We start from the raw sequence: 17,512 nt of genomic DNA, 5'->3' as shown, positions 1-17,512 counted from the left end.
AGTCACAGGCACACAGACAGCAAAGCAGAGCAAAGATCTCTCCCTGCTATCACTTTGTACACATTCAAGTTCAGCAGCCGGAACAGGGAACTTTCCACCATCCTACACCTGAGGTAAAACAATTCCTGACAGATGTGCTAGTGTACAGGCAGGTGCAACACTGCAAACACATCACCTTGATCATAAATAGAAAGTGGAGGTACTGCCATATAAGGGAATTGACCCTGCACTGAGAGCCTCCACCTCAGGACTGAGGTGACAAACGTGATCCAGCTCAGACTGTCGCTCACAACGTCCTGCACGCTTCCATACCAGCCTGTTTGTGCTGTGCATTGGTGTGTATCCCCTATGTGCTCCTCACCCCACTGAGGGGAATTGCTGCCTACAGTTGGAACTTAAAGAGATTTTAATGTTTTGCAAAGAGGGCTCTGCAGAAGGATCTAGGCAGGCTGGATCAATGGGCTCAGGGTACTGTGTAAGGTTCAATAAGGCCAAGTGCCAGGTCATGCACTTGTGTCACAACAACCCCATGAATGCTCCAGGCTTGAGGCAGAGAGACTGGCAACTGCCCAGCAGAAAAAGACCTGGGGGCACTGGTTGACAGCCAGCTGGACACAAGCCAGTAGTGTGCTCAGGTAGCCAAGAAGGCCAACAGCATCCTGGCCTGGACCAGCAATAGTGTTGTCCCCCTGTACTCAGCATTTGTGAGACTGCACCTGAAGTACTGGGCTCAGTTTTGGGGCCCTCACACCAAGAAAGACATTGAGGTGCTGAAGTGTGTCTGGAAAACGGGAACAAAGCTGGTGAAGGGTCTAGAGAACAGGTCTGGTGAGAAGCTGAGGGAACTGGGGTTGTTTAGTCTGGAGAAAAGGAGGCTGAGTAGAAGCACCATAGAGGGAACACAGGTAAGAGCAGTGGACAAGGAGAGGAGTCAACACCTTATGGATATTTTATATTTCTTACCACAGCTTGTACAGTGTCACAGATACCAGACCCCAGGTGAACACGTTCGTTGCGCAACACAGAACGACAAAAAATTCCCCCAGGAGCAGGCATTTCAAACACTCGATTCCGAGGTGGCAGCACCGCGGGCAAGCTTCTTCCACCCAGCTGCTCTGCACCAGCAGCCCAGGAAACACAGCAGCAACTCAACAGGTGCTTGCTTTGCCTCCATGATTCCTAGCATCCTTCCATCCTGTCACCTGTTCAGCCTTTAGCTCTCCCCCCCAGATATACAAAGATACAATAAATACATTTTGATTTTAAAGGACACTTAGACAAGTCATGAGGATTTATATGAGTACAGTACATTTAAGTTTGAGTGCAAAAAAAGTAACTAGTGGCTAGTCATCAATGTTTCTTCTTGTCTATGGTGTTGGTCCCAGGCACCACCAGAACATGGGTTGTTCTAAAAGCACAGCTAAAGCACGGCTATGGGATACCCCTTCCATCGAGCTAGCTGGATGGCAACGTGCAGGATGTCTCCTGCTTTGCTGCTCTCTCCTGCTTCCTCTCTCCTGACCCCATGCTCCCGTTAGTCCTGCCTCTGGATCACAGCACAGCCCCACCACACACCTTCCCTGATACATAGATCTGACTTCAAGGAGGGCTGAGCCACATGCAGTCCTGTAGGAGCTGAGTGCACAGAATCTCCTGGGAAACAGCTCTTAATGAAAGCTAAAGGGCCAAAACACTCCTGACTAAACACTCCTGACTCCTCCCTGAGCCCAAGCATTCCCCTCCAGCAGCAGCTGTCACCATGCTCCAGCCAGTCAGCTGGCTGCAAAACAACAGCATCCAAAGTCTTCCAGTGTCTGGACATCAGGCAAAGCAATTTCCTAAACGTACTGCAGCTGACTTACACTTGCTTCCTCCTGAGAATCTCCCACTCTGCTCTGCAGCTTTGCCTCTATAATCCTAATGATTCCTCCCTACCCCCCACCTTCCCTAGGCACTTAAAGCTTACAGTTTTCTTAATAAATAACCACAGTAACCACACTGCATTAAATAAACCATTGTCTAGATGATGAAATAAAACCCCAAACGGCAGCCTGTCCATTGAAACCCTTCATCAGTCTTGGGCTGTGCAATCCTGAGCAAAGATTCTACTCCCAACACAGCATCAAACCTAAAATGACCCCAATGCACACAACCTGTGCCCCAGCCAAGGGCTGTGAGCATAGAGGTGACCATCTTCAGAAGCCTCCCTCCAGTTCCAAACCTTGGCTTTGCAGAACTAAACCTTGATCTCAAACAAGATAACCTTAGCTTCACAATCATACTCTGAATACGTCTCTGTGTGTGACTCCATCCATCACCAGAATGCTTCCTGTAGCTACTCTGTTGCTGAGAAATCTTTGCAGAGACAGTTTCGTGCTGTTCCTGTATTTAATGGAGCTGAGATTTTGTAACAGATGATGCAGGGAAACTCAGTTTCTCTCCTAAAAAGTCTTTTAATTTTGTCTGTGGAGCAAATTCAAACAAGAAGAAGAAAAAAAAAAGAAAAATCACTCAATCGAAGTAAGACACTCTGTGCCTCGATGAGTGAGGAGTGAACTCCCCTTCTTCTACAGGCTGCAAAGCAATCTTATAGTGCTTGACTCAGCTTCAGCAAGGCAGCCAAGAATTCTTCCTGCTGTCAGATCCAGCCACAGCACTTCCCTCTAGAACTCCAAACTTTTGGCTTCCCTGCTCATGTTGCTCTGTGTAGTCATATGAATATTCTTTATATAGTTAAAAGCTTGCACTGCATCACATTATGATCGTTAAGATGAAGGAAGTCCTACTTTTGAGCTCCTACTCCAGCGTTTTCCCAGGTGAGAAGCAGAATTCCATGCAGGGGATTTGATAAGGTGAGGGCCCCTCAGGGCCCTGGAGCAGCAGGCTGAGCAGCACGATCCAAGGCAGCGCGGTCGCCGTCTGCGTGGGGGTCGGATGTGGCTGGAGGTGTTGGTGCTGAGCAAGTTCTGGGCTGCCCAGAGTCTGTTGGACTTGGGGGTTGTCTTGCTGAGGTGGGTGATGAAGCGCTGCAGTTCTCACTGGTTTTCTAGAGAGAGGGGAAAGGATTGCATGCACAAAGTAAGGACAGACCCCTCACAGCACTGTCCCCGGCGGGATGCTACCCCCAGATGCATTCAGGCACTTCTGGAAGGTCACAAAGCACTGACTTTGGATGCCCGCAACATAACAAGTCAAACTCAAAGCAGCAAAGCAAAAGTAGTACATTGAAACCCAGAGGACACCAAGAGCAAGCAGGACGGTCACTTACCTTCCATCTCTTTTCCTAACTGCACTTTCCCAAGAAGCATGCAAAAAACAAACTTGTTGTGTTTCAAGGGGAAAAAAACCACAGTTAACTGGACTTCAAAGTGTTCAGACAAGATCATTCTTTTGACCAAACAATTTATAGCCCTTTTTTTTTTTTTTAATCCTGTCCTTAACAGCTCCCTCCCTCCCTGAGATACTGCTCAGACTTTCTGCATGGCAGCCCGTCTGCAGTGCTGACAGACCATTCCACTCAAACAGGCCTCACTAAGGGACACGATGAATACATTTAAACACCAGTCTCGTTCCCCAGGGTGAAGCAGCAAGCCTTCACACTCATACACTGCTCATCAGAAGGGTGGTGGAACACTGTAGCAGGTTGCCCAGGGAGGTAGTTAAGGCCCCATCCCTGGAGATATTCAAGATGAGTCTCAACAGGGCTCTGGGCAACCTGATCTAGTGGAGGATGTCCCTGCTGACTGCAGAGAGAGTTGAACTGGATGACCTTTGGAGGTCCCTTCCATCCCAGACCATTCTGTGATTCTGTGACACACAACCTAGGATTATTTGGTTTGCACATAAGAATAGAGAATACAACAAGTATGACCCTTTGCTTGAAGGAAGCAGCAGCAAAACTAAGCTAAAATCTGAATGAAGACAAAGTAATTTTTGTAAAGTAATTCCATTTCCCGTGCACTGACCCTCCTTCCAGATGATCCACTCTCATCTGAAGGAGGCTGTTTAACCAACTTAGTATCAGAGCTGGGCAGCCTTTGTTTCTACTTTTGGTATTTCAATATCATCAGCCTAAAATAAATGGCTAAGCACAAACCCCAAAATATTTTGGAGCATCTTTGTCCTTTTGGGGCACGGAAGCATGGATATTTCTGGAGAATACAGATGATGAAGAAAATAATACAGTGTGGTGCACTGACTTTATGACATGGGTTGGAACTAGATAATCTTCAAGGTCCCTTCCAATTGCAACCATTTTATTAATCTATGAAACTACTGTTCTATCAGCACTGTGTGTTTTCAGGAAGGAAAGAACCATGCAGAGATCATGTGCCACAGAGAACAGGCACGAGAGCTTTTCTGGCCTCTTCACAGTTCTCAGTGAAGCAGCTGGCTGGTGTCCAGCAGTGCTGGACAAGTTCCCCCTCAGACACCACACAACTACAAGACATTCTTCTTCACTGTGGAAGTTCTGTGCAACTGCTTTTCTCTGATTTAAAAAGGGGACAGCTAATACTAACCACCACCCTGAGGTGGCTGGAAAAGATACTTTGATGTCACAGACCATGTGACATCTTCAGAGGCACTATAAAAAAGTTTCTTTGGCTCAGGGAGTTCAAAACCAAACAAAACCCCCAACCAACCTAAAGCAGACATGCTTATAAATTTATCTTTAAGCATAAAGGTAAATAAAGGCAGGAAATGGCTAACTAGGTGAAATTCCTCCATGTTCTACTCATTTCATGCTGCTGTCCCAAATGACCCACTCCTACAGGCAGCATTTCTGTGTTCAGGCACAGCTGGGTACACAAGAAGGAAGCTCAGCTGCTCCTTCCAGACAGGCAAGCACCATGGTTTTAACATGAAATATGCTGCTCTGAAGCTTGCACTGACAGCACTTCCCTGCTTTGCTTAAGCAGTGTGCTTCAGCTCCATTCTGAAAGGCATGGCCTTTCATTAGGAGATACAGTTCAAGATCCAAGCCCATCCTGATGAAGCTATTAAAAGGTATTCTTGGGGGGAGACTGAAGGGAAATAGTGTAAAGCAAGCACCAGCAACCAGGCATTTTAAGTCACAGAATGGCTCTTATATGGTGAATTCTAGATAAAAAGGAGATCAGGAGGCTCTGTATCCCATCAGCAGTTATCTGGAACAGCTACTTCAGCTACCATGCAGACGGTTGACAGCACCAGCCAAGGAAGCAGAAGTCGTTTTACACTGTGTTAAGCAGCTGTGCATCTTTGTGTTCAACTACCTTGTACATTTGGCAGACACCATGACCCACAAATTCCAACTTCTATGAAACCAAAATGTAAGCTTAAAGGGAATTCAAGTATATCCCAGCCATGCCTGCCTTTGTCTCTCCCTCTGCTCCCATCTTCAGGAAGATACTACTTGCAGAAAGTTATTCCTGCTGTCCTATACACAGAAACCCACTGTTTCACACAGTAGTTCCACTGCTGTCTCACAGCTCCAAATTTGTTACAAGCTGACAGAGAATACCTGCCAGGTGCTAACAGATTTACACAGCTAGATGGGTTTTTAAGCACCTAACAACTACTTGAAAGCTTTGTGTAGGTTAGAAGATTACCTGCAAAGGCTGATTCTCAGGCGTTGGATTGGTTTTGGACAGTTTAACCATCTCTTTTATCTGGTAGACAGCATAAGCTAAGGTGACCCAAGGAGAAGAGCTGATGCCCCAGGCAGGCTTGTTCACATCCTCTTGCTCTTCCTGGTGTTTTGTTTTCTTTAGAGGGAGTCTGGGCTCAGTTCGAGGCATGATATCTTCTGCTTGCTGCTGCACAAGGTCAATAGTTGCTATGGGAACAGGACTGGAAGGCACTGGGATCCTTTCTGCCAGCATTGTCTTTTCTGAAGTTTGAAACATAATAATCACTGGCAAAGCAAACAAATTTACAAAGCCCACAAAGCTGCCCATGGAATGTTTCTTGCTTTCATAACATGTCTACCACTGTACTGAAAGCAGAACACCCGAACAAGGGGCCAGGAGTGAGCTGTGCCACAGTCTGGTTAAGGGAACACCATGTGGCAGTCACCTGTCCTGCAGGCTGCAGCAAGGTGTGTTAGAAGTCTGCAGAAACAGGAGGGGTAAGGAGTGTGAAGTGCTCCATTAGCTCCCAGATAGCTATTAGAAATCCCTCTTTTCATGTTACAACTCACCTGCACCCAGAACTGAACACTGGCTGCAAACAGGAACCACCTCACAGAGCAAGGTGGCATGGCTCACATCATCAGAGCAGTCAGTTCTGATCTGGACAATTCTAAACCTACTGATTGCCTTCTTGAAAGAAGTTGTACTACATCTTCATCGCTTTTGTTAAGAAGCAAACTGCCCCTCCATAGCAAAGATGGAGTTGTTCTGCAGTTTGTTGAGGTCCTTCCAACCCCCACATTCTGTGATTCTGTGTGCATTAAAGGGCAACCAAAGACTGACACAAACTAACCAACAGTAAGGTGACTAAGAACAAACTATTCTTTTGGAGGCTAATGTGTAATTCACCAAAATCTGATGACAAACTGAAGCAGCAAATAGCCTCTTCATCTTTTCGGAGTTTTTTGCCACTATCATTTGAACAGAGGTAAAGAAATTGCTATAAAAATAAATATTTGAACACTTCTGTAGAAGCAACTTGGTAACTAGCCAAGGGCAATTAATTTAATACCCAGCTAATGAGAACTAACTTTCATTTCATACTCAAAGCTTACAATGGAAAGTAACATTTGGGTAAAAAGCAGATCAAAAATTCATTGCTTTAAAGATTTTTAGTTTTATTGTCTTGTAAGAATTAGATTTTTGTTAAATCCTTAACTTTGCACCACAATACTTCATTTCTGGTTAGCCTTTATATTAATAAAGGTAGACATGAAAAGGTTCCAAGTTCCACCTGAGGGGAAGCTTCCCAGATGCCAGAACAGAACTGAAGCAGCTACAGAAGTCTGTGTTCTCTGAAGCCATCTTTGGTTTCTGGCAGAGGTGTTTTGCACTGGCAGAATGAGAACACACAGTGGTCAAAGTGACCTTAAAGAACTGATGCAATTGAAATGACTCCCTACAGCTGTTAGGAATAGCCTAAGGGATTCCCAGAACTGAGAGGACCTACAGGTAATAAATATTCCTCTTATTGACAGCCAAGAACTCAATCCTGTCCTTACACCAGCACCACACCACTTCAGTTTCTATCATGGCTCAGGAAAAAAAGTATCACTTGCAAACAAAGAGTTTTGTGAAGACAACAAGCATACAAAATGAGAGCTGCAGGGAGCAGCTTCAGAGAGACCTTTTATCACCAGCTCTAATTTTGTAGTGTTTCAGTGACATGAATATTTACCTTCTTCTTCATCAGGAACCAACATCCACTGGATCAGTGCAAACAGCAGAAGGATCACTAAACAAGCCATCCCTATTCCTCTGAATGTGGCAGCAGGACCTGTAATGAAAGATTTTTTTTTCCCCCCTCCTTGGAAAATCTACTTACTAAAATGAGTCAGCACTGTATGCTCCTTGGGTAAGCATAGTCCTGTGCAGACTCTCATTAGCTCGATTCATTGTATTTTCCTCCCCCAACCTTTCTTCAGCAGGCTTTGTAAAGGATTTTTAAGCAAGTAATTAGATTCTCATTTGTTCATCAAGAGGCTGCACAGTATCAACCTTTTTTCTCTTGCAAAGGATTCATTCATCCTATTTAAGGATCAGGCTGGAGCTTTGCTCAGACAACACTAAAAATATCTAGGCATAACATAGTTAATCAATGTGGCACACTGGCAGGACAAAGCCACAAGCACTCTGCTCTGAATTCAGTGCTGACCTTGCTTTGATCAGCAGCCTGGGATGGAGATCTCCTCAGATCCCTCCCAGCCTAAGCAGTTCTATGGCTCCATGACTTAAAGTCCATTACTCTTTAGAACACAACAATACCTTAGGCATAAATAAGTTTAAGGCTGGTAGTTGAATTAGAAACAAAACTTCAACAAATAAGAATTTCAATATAATTTTTGCTTACCAAAGTAATTGACCAGAACTCCTCCAACCATAGCACCGCATCCTCTGCCCAGGCCCAGGTGGAGCCCTTGGAGGATTCCCTGGGCTGATGTCCTCAGCTCTGGTGGCACTGCTGCACTAAGGTAGGAGATACAAGCTGCCCATATAGCTGCATGTGTGACACCTGGAGAGAGGAAACATTGTGAGGAGCACAGGGCCCACAGCATGCTGCCACCACGTCACAGCAACTGCACTCAGCAGCTGGAGCACCCATTGGAGAAACACCACAAAATCCTTTCACTGGCAAACGTCTGAGAGGAGCACAACAGCTCCTGGTAATGGGACACAGGCAACCAAGCCACAGTGAGACATGATGACTCCTGCAGAGTCTGTCAGTAGCTCTTTCCCCCTTTGCAATGATCTCACTTCTCTTCTTGAGACACAGTCCCTAGGAAGGTGAAATAAAGCACTTTACAAGTCTCTGCCAGATTCCTCATCCTTTGGAGAGTGACCCAGGGCTTCTGAAATATGGTCCTGATTTCACAGGCAACTACAGCATCAGTGCCTCTCAGCAGTCTCCTTACTGCCACCATGAAGGCAGTGCAAAGGTCACAAAATCCAATGTCAGAGACACCCATGTCATTTCAGAGCCATCCATATCATATTAGGAAGAAATTCTTGACAGTGAGGGTGGTGAGACACTGGAACAGGTTGCCCAGGGAGGTTGTGTATGCCCCCTGCCTGGAAGTATTCAAGGCCAGGCTGGATGAGGCATTGACCAACCTGGTCTAATTGAAGGTGTCCCTGGCCACGGCAGGGGGATTGGAACTAGATGATCTTTAAGGTCCCTCCCAACCCAAACCATTCCATGAATCTGTGAACTTCAGAGGCAAGAACTAATCCTCTCCTTCCTTTCTCACTCCCCATCGAAACCAACCTTCCCCATGCAAACTCTCCACTCAACACCAGCAGAAGGAGAACAGTTAAAGGGAAAGACAGTGAATGACCATCAGCACACAGGAAGATGCTGCAAGTGGAACAGGTCTTTGAGCACCCACATGGAGGGCTTCTTATAGAGGGAAGAAAACAGGACAAGAAAAGGCAGGGTCATGGAGAAGCTGGAAATACAAAACAGCTCCGTAGCTCGTCACACATTCAATAAGCCTGAACTACTTTGCCACCCTCAGACTGAGTGGGAACATTTTTTTTTCCTTATTTGAGTGATATTAAAAATATCCTCATAGCTTACAAAAGCCTAAGCTCTACTACCTCCGTTTAAATAAAAAAGTTGTCGTAAGCGATTCAGTCAACATGTTCCTGTCCTCTGCACTTGACTTACTAATTGTGTCAGTGTGAGCTGAAATTCCCCCCCCCACTGACAATAACCAGGCTAGCTCAGTCTGGAAGTGAATGAAAGCTGTATTTACAAAGCAGAATCTACAATCTATGATGAAATGCAATGAATATGTACAAATATACAAAATTCACAACATTCACAAATATATACAATCAACAGAAAAAGCACAACCGATCTCCCTTTGCTTCCCCCCAAGGGGACCCTCCCAAAGGGGCCTCCCTCTCCCAGGAGCTTCCCCCCCAGATCCCCCTTGGACAGAAAGCAGAGTCAGTTAAGCAGAAAGTTGTTAACTTAGCTGCCAAGGTCAGTGTGTTATCTTCAGCCAGAAGAGAAGAAGAAACAGCAGCCAGACAGCCCAGCAACTGCCCCCACTGCCGAACGCAGAATGTGCAGAGTGCCTACTTTGTTTTGGGTAATAGTTCTTAAACATTTCTATCTATCCAATGGAAGTGTTTAGAACAATCGTTATTTTGCTTTCTTACACCCAATAGTGACTTATTTACATTCTTTCACTTTCTCTGTTCTGAACTTTGCAAGGAAAAATTAAAAAGACAGTTTCAAACCATCACACTAATGAACAGCTGGACACTCAATAATCACTTGGGCATCTAGGCTGAAGACTCATTAAAAAGTAAAAAGAGAACATGTGGGTTTGTAACACACTGCTGGATTAATTTGGATTTTGCTTAGCCGTAGAATGCTAAAGAAAACACTGTGTGGTATTGAAACAGCTCAGGCACAGACATGTCAGATGTCCACCAGGCTTGTACAGCTCAATTTCATTCTGCATCTAAACGCCAATGTCTCACGCTCTGGGCTGGTAAAGGCCTCCTTCATACATTGCACAGCTGGGGTTAGTAATGGTCACAGAGTCACAGAATGCCAACCTGGAGTCATAGAATTGTCAGGGTTGGAAGAGACCTCAAGGATCATTCAGTTCTAACCCACCTGCCAAGGGCAGGGACATCTCACACTACATCAGATTGCTCAGAGTCACATCCAGCCTGGCCTTCAAAACCTCCAGGGATGAGGCTTCTACCACCTCCCTGGACAACCTCTTCCAGTGTCTCATGACCTCATGGTGAAAAACTTCTTCCTAACATCCAATCTGAATCCACCCATTTCTACTTTTTTTCTATTCCCCCTAGTCCTATCACTACCTGACACCCTAAAAAGTCCTTCTCCATTTTTTTTGTAGCCCCCTTCAGATACTGGAAGGCCACAGTAAGATCTCCTCAAAGCTTTCATCCTCTCCAGACTGAGCAATCCCAACCCTCTCAGTCTGTCTCCATAGGAGAGGTCCTCCAGCTCTCTGATCATCCTTGTGGCCCTTCTCTGGACACGTTCCAGCATGTTCATATCTTCCTTGTAATAGGGGCTCCAGAAAGGAAGGGACCTGTGTTATCATCTTGGTAAAAAATACAATTCCCACAAAAGGCTTTAAAACTCACAGGTTTTTCCATGCCAAAAGCTTGGAGTTTTCAAACTCACTGCATACTGACACTGGGTTTTAACGCAGGGCTGTGTATGCACTGAAAATCACATCACTGTAGAATGGTTTGGGTTGGAAGCAACCTCCTGCCATAGGCAGAGACAGCTCCTACAGACCAGTTTGCTCAAGGCCTCCTCATCCCCCCTGGCTCTGAACAGTTCAAACCTTGCAGCTTCCAGAACTTCTCTGGGCAGCCTGTTCCAATGCCTCGACACCCTCATGGTAATGAACTTCTTCCGAATGCCTAATCTAACAGCAACCAAGAACTGTCCCAGTAACAAAGCAGAGGCAGTCTAACATAGATAATGTGGGTTTGTTTTCAGAAGGATATCAATTAGTGCCAAACATTCCATTTTATCAGCTATTAAGTCAAGTTTTAAAGCCAGGCAAATCAAAAACACATCAGAAATTATTTGAACCATGAAGCACAATATCCCTGTGTTTGTTTAGAAACAAAAGACTATAACTCAACTATCAGGTTCCTAGATGTTTCCACCTTTCCTAGGCAATACAGATCAAAGAGGGTGTTCCCAGTTCACAGACTCATAAAATTATGAGTTTGGATTGGAAGGGACCTCTGAAGGTCATCTAGTCCAAGCCCCCTGCAGTAAAAGCAGGGGCATTCATCTGCCAGTAGATTTGCTCAGAGCTTTGTTGAGCCTGACCTTGAATATCTCCAGGCACAGGGCTTCAACTACCTCCCGGGCAACCTGTTCCAGTGTTCCACCACCCTGATGGTAAAGAACGTGTTCCTAATATCCAATCTAAATTTGCCCTTCTAATTTCAAACCACTGCCCCTCGTTCTATCTCTGTAGGCCTTTGTGAACAGTCCCTCTGCAGCCTTCTTGCAGGCCCCTTTCAGGTACTGGAAGGCTGCTATGAGGTCTCCCCAGAATCTTCTCCAGACTGAAAAGCCCCAGCTCCCTAAGCCTATCCTCACAGCAGAGGTGCTCCAGCCCTTGGATCATCCTTGCAGCCCTCCTCTGGACTCACTCCAACAGTTCTCCTACCCAAGAGCTGGGAGCCATGGGGAGAGCCACAATTATTTCAAGAGATATATCCTAATTATTGCCAGGTAAAGATCCAAGCTTTTTGCTCTCTAAACACAACTTTGTGGGAGCATCAGTAGGAGCCACTTCTTAGTATAATACTTGTTTTGGAGTTTGTTGGAGAATTGCCAAGTGAAAACAGATCATTTTCAGGTTACCAGCAGAGCTATGGAATTTAGCAAATCCCTGTTAATGCAACTGATGAGCCAGCACAGCTGTAATGAGAGAATTTGGGCCGTGGCTTTGGGACAAAAAATTGCAGCTACCTAGCATGGCAAAACTTCACCTGTCAAGTGCAAGGTGAAGAGGACTGCTTGTGTGTTCACAGCCTGATGACACCTGCACCTACATGCATCTACCTACAAGGGTGTCTTGACATTTTCGGTTGTTAAGATGCAGCCGAAGCTTTTTTTTCCCTATGCATTGCATTTGCAAACCAATACAACACACAGATTCAAACCTCTGAACTAAGGAGTTTAAATCTCATTTACTCCCTAGTGCACTTAAAGAGTCCTCCCCACCCCAGTTACAGACAGCAACTGGAACACAGCATGGTTCTTATTACAATCAATAGAAGTCTGCAGAGTCATCCTCCAGAAATCTCTCTGTGCCCTTCAGCACTGCACATGGGGACAATCCCCCTTTTATTCATAGAATCACAGAATGGTTGGGGCTGGAAGGGGCCTTCAAGATCATCTAGTCCCTACCCCTCCTTGCCATGGACAGGGATGCCTGCTACCAGGCCCCACCCAAGCTGGCTTAGAACACTTCCAGCCTTGTAACCTCCATCACCTTCTCTGTGCAACGTGTTCCAGCACCTCACCACCTTCATGGGGAAGAATTTCTTTTAATGTCTAATCTAAATCAAACTTCTTCCAGTTTGAAGGTCTATGTCCTATTGCAGAAACATTAACAAGAAAATCTTTGTAAAACTAAGCTGAAACCCCTCCGGCTGATGGAACTGGAATTTAACACAGAATTTGACATCTTGGGAAAAGAGTTCTGGACCATTATAACAAGGACTTTGCTAAGGGATTTAACTGAAAGACCCAACACCTTCTGCACAAACTATTATTCTCTTTTTAAAACACTCCTAACTCTTAAATATGCAAGGCAGCTACAACTCTTAGCTCCCCCTGACAAAAAACTTGCTGAACAAAAAAAAGCGTTTCCACCTCACCACATTTCATATGAGGTGTCACCTCTCACAGAACCTTAGAATTGTTCTGTTTGGGAAAGACCTTTAAGATCATTGAGTCCTACCAAGCCTGGTGCTAAACCATGTCTCTCAGCACCACATCTCTGCCTCTTTGAAACACCTCCAGGGATTCAACCCTGGGTAGCCTGTTCCAGTGTCTGAGAACCGTTTCAGCGAAGGTCTTTATTCCAATATCCAACCTAAACCTTTCCTGGTGCAATTTGAGGTTGTTTCCTCTCTTATTTGTTTCTAGGGAGAAGAGACCAACACCAACCTCCTTTCAGGTAGTTGTAGAGGGTGAGGTGGTCTCCCCTCAGCCTCCTTTTCTCCAGGCTGAACAATCCCAGTTCCCTCAGCTGCTCCTCACCAGACCTGTTCTCCAGACCCTTCAGCAGCTTCACTGCCCTTCTCTGGGCCTGCTTCAGTGCCTCAGTGTCTGTCTTGTAGTGAGGGGCCCAAAACTGAACTGAGTTCTCAAGGTGTGTCCTCACCAATGCTGAGTACAGGGGGACAATCACTTCCCTGGTCCTGCTGGCCACACTATTACTGATCCAGGCCAGGATGCTGTTGGCCTTCTTGGCCAGCTGGGCAGACTACTGGCTCATCTTCAGCTGGCTGTTGACCAACACTGTTTTCTGCTGTACAGTTTCCAGCCACTCTTCCCCAAGCCTGTAGTGTTCATGGGATTGTTGTGACTCAAGTGCAGGACCTAGCACTAGGCTTTGTTGAACCTCATCCCATTGGCCTTGGCCCACTGATCCACTGAACCTTATCCATACCAATAGTTTCAGTGGATGTGTAGGGAAAGGAAGCAGAGCCCAAAAACCCAGGATTTGGTAACTGCTGCAAAAAGAATGAATCAAGAAGAGATTCAAAACAGTAGGAGCAAGGAAGGGAAAAGAACAAAGAGGAGAAAAAAAAAACAAACCAGCAGTAGTTCTGAATATACAAACTTGGATATCCCATTCAGCATCACTCAAATGAGATTACTGGAAGGTAAGCAAAGTAGTGGCAGTAATTAAGACATTCACATAGTTTACATATGGACTTCAAGGACATTAATAAACCCATGGATGAGGCCTTCAGCAACCTGGACTAGTGGCAGGTGCCCCTGCCCATGGCACGGTGGTTGGAACTAGATGATCTTTAAGGTCCCTACCAACCCAATCCATTCTATGTACCTAGGAATCTATTTTAAATGAAGGTTGAAAAGTGCTTGCAGAACACAAAGAGGCTTTGGGGCCTGGAGTGGAGGGTTGTGTGTGCGTGTGTATGTGTTTTCTTTTCAACTCATTCCTGACTATAAAAAAATGCACATAGCAAGATTAGCCCAAGTGTCCATGATTCAGCAGTGGCTCGATATAGAAAGTCTGGCAGATAGATTTATGAGAAATAATTATTTTGAAGGTCAATTTTTGTTTTTTTGCATAGATCTCAATTACCCAAGACTACACTCCACAAACACCTCCCTCACAGCCTTGCTGTAAAACCAAACCTACATATATTAAGCAACTCATATTGAAATTTCAGCTGAATAAAACCATGATTCAAAGTGAAAGAAACTTCTTTCTCAGCCATGAGGTGGCTGAAGTGGTTGAGGCCCCATCCCTGGAGATATTCAAGGTGCAGCTTGATGGGGCTGTGGGCAACCTGATCTAGTTGAGGATATCTCTGCTCACTGCAGGGCGGTTGGACTTGGTGACCTTTGGAGGTCACCCAATCTGGGTGATTCGACCACTATAGGATGCTTCTGGGCACAAAATTATGGTTGTATTGTGAAAACACAAGTTTGGTTTCTTTCTTCTATTTTTGAGTTAAGGCATCTTTAAAACAGAATTACCTAGAAAGGGAATATCCAAAGCTTTGTATTCATCATTTGCTCCCTCTAGATGTTTAGGCAGGCAGAAGTATAACACACACACATTCTTCAGGTTTTCTCTTATATTTTCCTGTTTTAACATTGAAGCAGCAATTCAAGAGTTTGGGCTTGGGGTTTAACAACAGAATTCAGGAATTTGTTTTTGGGGAAATTTTAATAGAATAAACTGGTTTGGTTAGCAGGAAGGGAAGGAGCCAGGGCAGAGATTTCTTGCTGTGCATATGGAGAGATGGACGCAGTGCTCTCCAATGGCCTTTTTAGAACTCCAGTCTACTTTACAAAGATTTCTGTAGAAGAAGTTAATGCCAGTTAATTAGAGAAATAAGGACAAAATACTGGCTTTAAAAGAGATGGTACCATTCATTTTAAGGGCAGGGAAAACATTTTCTGCACTTAAGATTACTTTTGCAAGCTTGCAAACCCAAATACTTCAGTATTCTTCAGGGATGAAGAAACAGAAATGAAAACAGCTTAGATTTTTCCTGAATGTTGCAGACTGTGTTCCTTATTTTGATGGCATCCTTTCAAGAGCTGTGACCTTCTGCAGGCAAGGAAGCTCCTGTTTACCACCAAACAGGATTTGCAGTAGGTGTGCAGCCAGCTCCTGCTCCTGCCCCTTTGTTTGGTTAAAGGGTGTGTTGGTCTCACACAGTTCTGTTTGAATAAACACAGAACTGTGCACAATCAAATGCAAACCACACCCTTCTGACGTCAACTATTTCCTGAGATAAACAGCAGTGGTTTATGGAACTGGGTATTCTGGGGCATTTGGGGGCAAAAAGAAAGATATGGACTTGGTGGAACGTGTCCAGAGAAGGGCCACGAGGATGATCAGAGGGCTGGAGGACGTCTCCTATTAGGAGAGACTGAGAGAGTTGGGGCTGTTCAGTCTGGAGAAGAGAAGGTTCTGAGGAGACCTTATTGTGGCCTTCCAGTACCTTAAGGGGGCTGTAAGAAAGCTGGGGAGGGACTTTTTGGGGTGTCAGGTACTGATAGGCCTAGGGGGAATGGAGCACAACTAGAAGCGGGTAGATTCAGATTGGATGTTAGGAAGTTTTTCACCATGAGGGTGGTGAGACACTGGAACAGGTTGTCCAGGGAGGTGGTGGAAGCCTCATCCCTTGAAGTATTTTTAAGGCCAGGCTGGATGTGACTCTGAGCAACCTGCTCTAGTGTGAGGTGTCCCTGCCCATGGCAGGGGGGTTGGAACTGGATGATCCTTGAGGTCTCTTCCAACCCTGACAATTCTGTGATTCTACGAAAAAACCAAAACAAAACAAAAAACCAAACAACCCAAAACAACCCCCAAAACCAAGAGAAATAACCAATTTGGACTCAATGACAGTCTGCTTGAAAACAAGATAAACGTAAGCACCTGTCTGACGCTGGCAGGGTGCTCCTGCACTGCCTTACCTTGAAGCACTTCCATCGGGAGAACAGTCCAGGCGTTTTCCAGGTAGGAGATGTAAATGTATCGAGCTGTGTTGCAGGCAAGGCCAATGTACAGCACTCTACAGGAAGGAAGGAAGGAAAAGAGAAGTCAGGACAACAGGGCCACCAAGATGATCAGAGGGCAGGAGCACCTCTCGTATGAATGCAGGCTGAAAGAACTGGGGCTGTTCAGCCTAGAGAGGAGAAGGCTCCAGGGAGGTTTTAGAGCTGCATTTCAGTATCTCAAGGAGACCTACAGGAAGGCTGGGAAGGACTCTTTAGAAGGTCTTGTAGGATGAGGGCCACTGGTTTAAACCTGTGCAGGGCAGATGTATGTTGGACATAAAGAGCAAGTCCTTTACAGTGAAAGTGAAGAGGCTGCCCGGGGATGTGGTTGAGGCCCCATCCCTGGAGACATTCAAGATCAGGCTTGATGTGTCCCTGGGCAGCCTGCTCTAGTTGGAGGTGACCCTGCTCACTACTGCAGGGGTGTTGGACAAGATGACTTTTGAGGGTCCCTTCCAATCCAATGCAACCTGTGAATTTGTTTACACTTGACTTTATTGGCGTGTTGCAATACACCTGCCTGCTTCAGAAATCATTTGCAATGTGCAGTTTGCCAGTCTGCTCAACACAGAAAACATCCTACACCCAAACATCAACTGTTTTCTTGCCTTCTCCAAACACATATTCAAACCAAGGCTAAGGTTAAGACCCTCTTCAAAATCCTAATGGAAAAAAAAAATATTCCAAGGGACAGCAGATCCCCAGAGCTTTTAACTAAACTCTAGAGTTCTACACCATACTCTACACAGGGCTGTATTTCACAGATTCATAGAATGGTTTGGGTTGGAAAGGTCCTTAAAGATCATCTAGTTCCAATCCCCTGCCATGGCCAGAGACGCCTCCCGCTAGACCAGCTTGCTCAAGGCCTCATCCAGCCTGGCCTTGAACACCTCCAGGAAGAGGGCACCCAGGACCTCCCTGGGCAACCTGTTCCAGTGTCTCACCACCCTCACTGTCAAGAATTTCTTCCTAATCTCCAGTCTAAACCTGCCCTCCTCAAGCTTCAATCCATTCCCTTTCATCGTAGCACTCCAAGCTC

At 45.5% G+C, this 17,512-nt stretch overlaps 1 protein-coding gene across 2 annotated transcripts in view; it reads right to left on the bottom strand.

The window, feature by feature from the left end:
* Positions 1 to 968: 968 nt before the first annotated feature.
* The window catches only part of MFSD6 (major facilitator superfamily domain containing 6), a 36,491-nt gene continuing 19,947 nt past the window's right edge, over positions 969 to 17,512 (bottom strand). For both annotated transcript variants that reach the window (XM_054380717.1, XM_054380718.1), the window contains exons 3-7: positions 16,390 to 16,487; positions 8,023 to 8,184; positions 7,351 to 7,449; positions 5,592 to 5,872; positions 969 to 3,046 (exon numbers count right to left, since the gene is read on the bottom strand). In XM_054380717.1, the coding sequence (XP_054236692.1) occupies positions 2,864 to 3,046; positions 5,592 to 5,872; positions 7,351 to 7,449; positions 8,023 to 8,184; positions 16,390 to 16,487 (823 nt within the window). In that variant the 3' untranslated portion in view covers positions 969 to 2,863. The remainder of the gene's footprint in view (positions 3,047 to 5,591; positions 5,873 to 7,350; positions 7,450 to 8,022; positions 8,185 to 16,389; positions 16,488 to 17,512) is intronic.

Source organism: Indicator indicator, chromosome 5 (genome assembly GCF_027791375.1).
Source record: "Indicator indicator isolate 239-I01 chromosome 5, UM_Iind_1.1, whole genome shotgun sequence".
NCBI lineage: Eukaryota > Metazoa > Chordata > Aves > Piciformes > Indicatoridae > Indicator > Indicator indicator.
The sequence above is the reverse complement of the archived record's forward strand: the minus strand, read 5'-3'. Positions and strand labels throughout refer to the sequence as shown.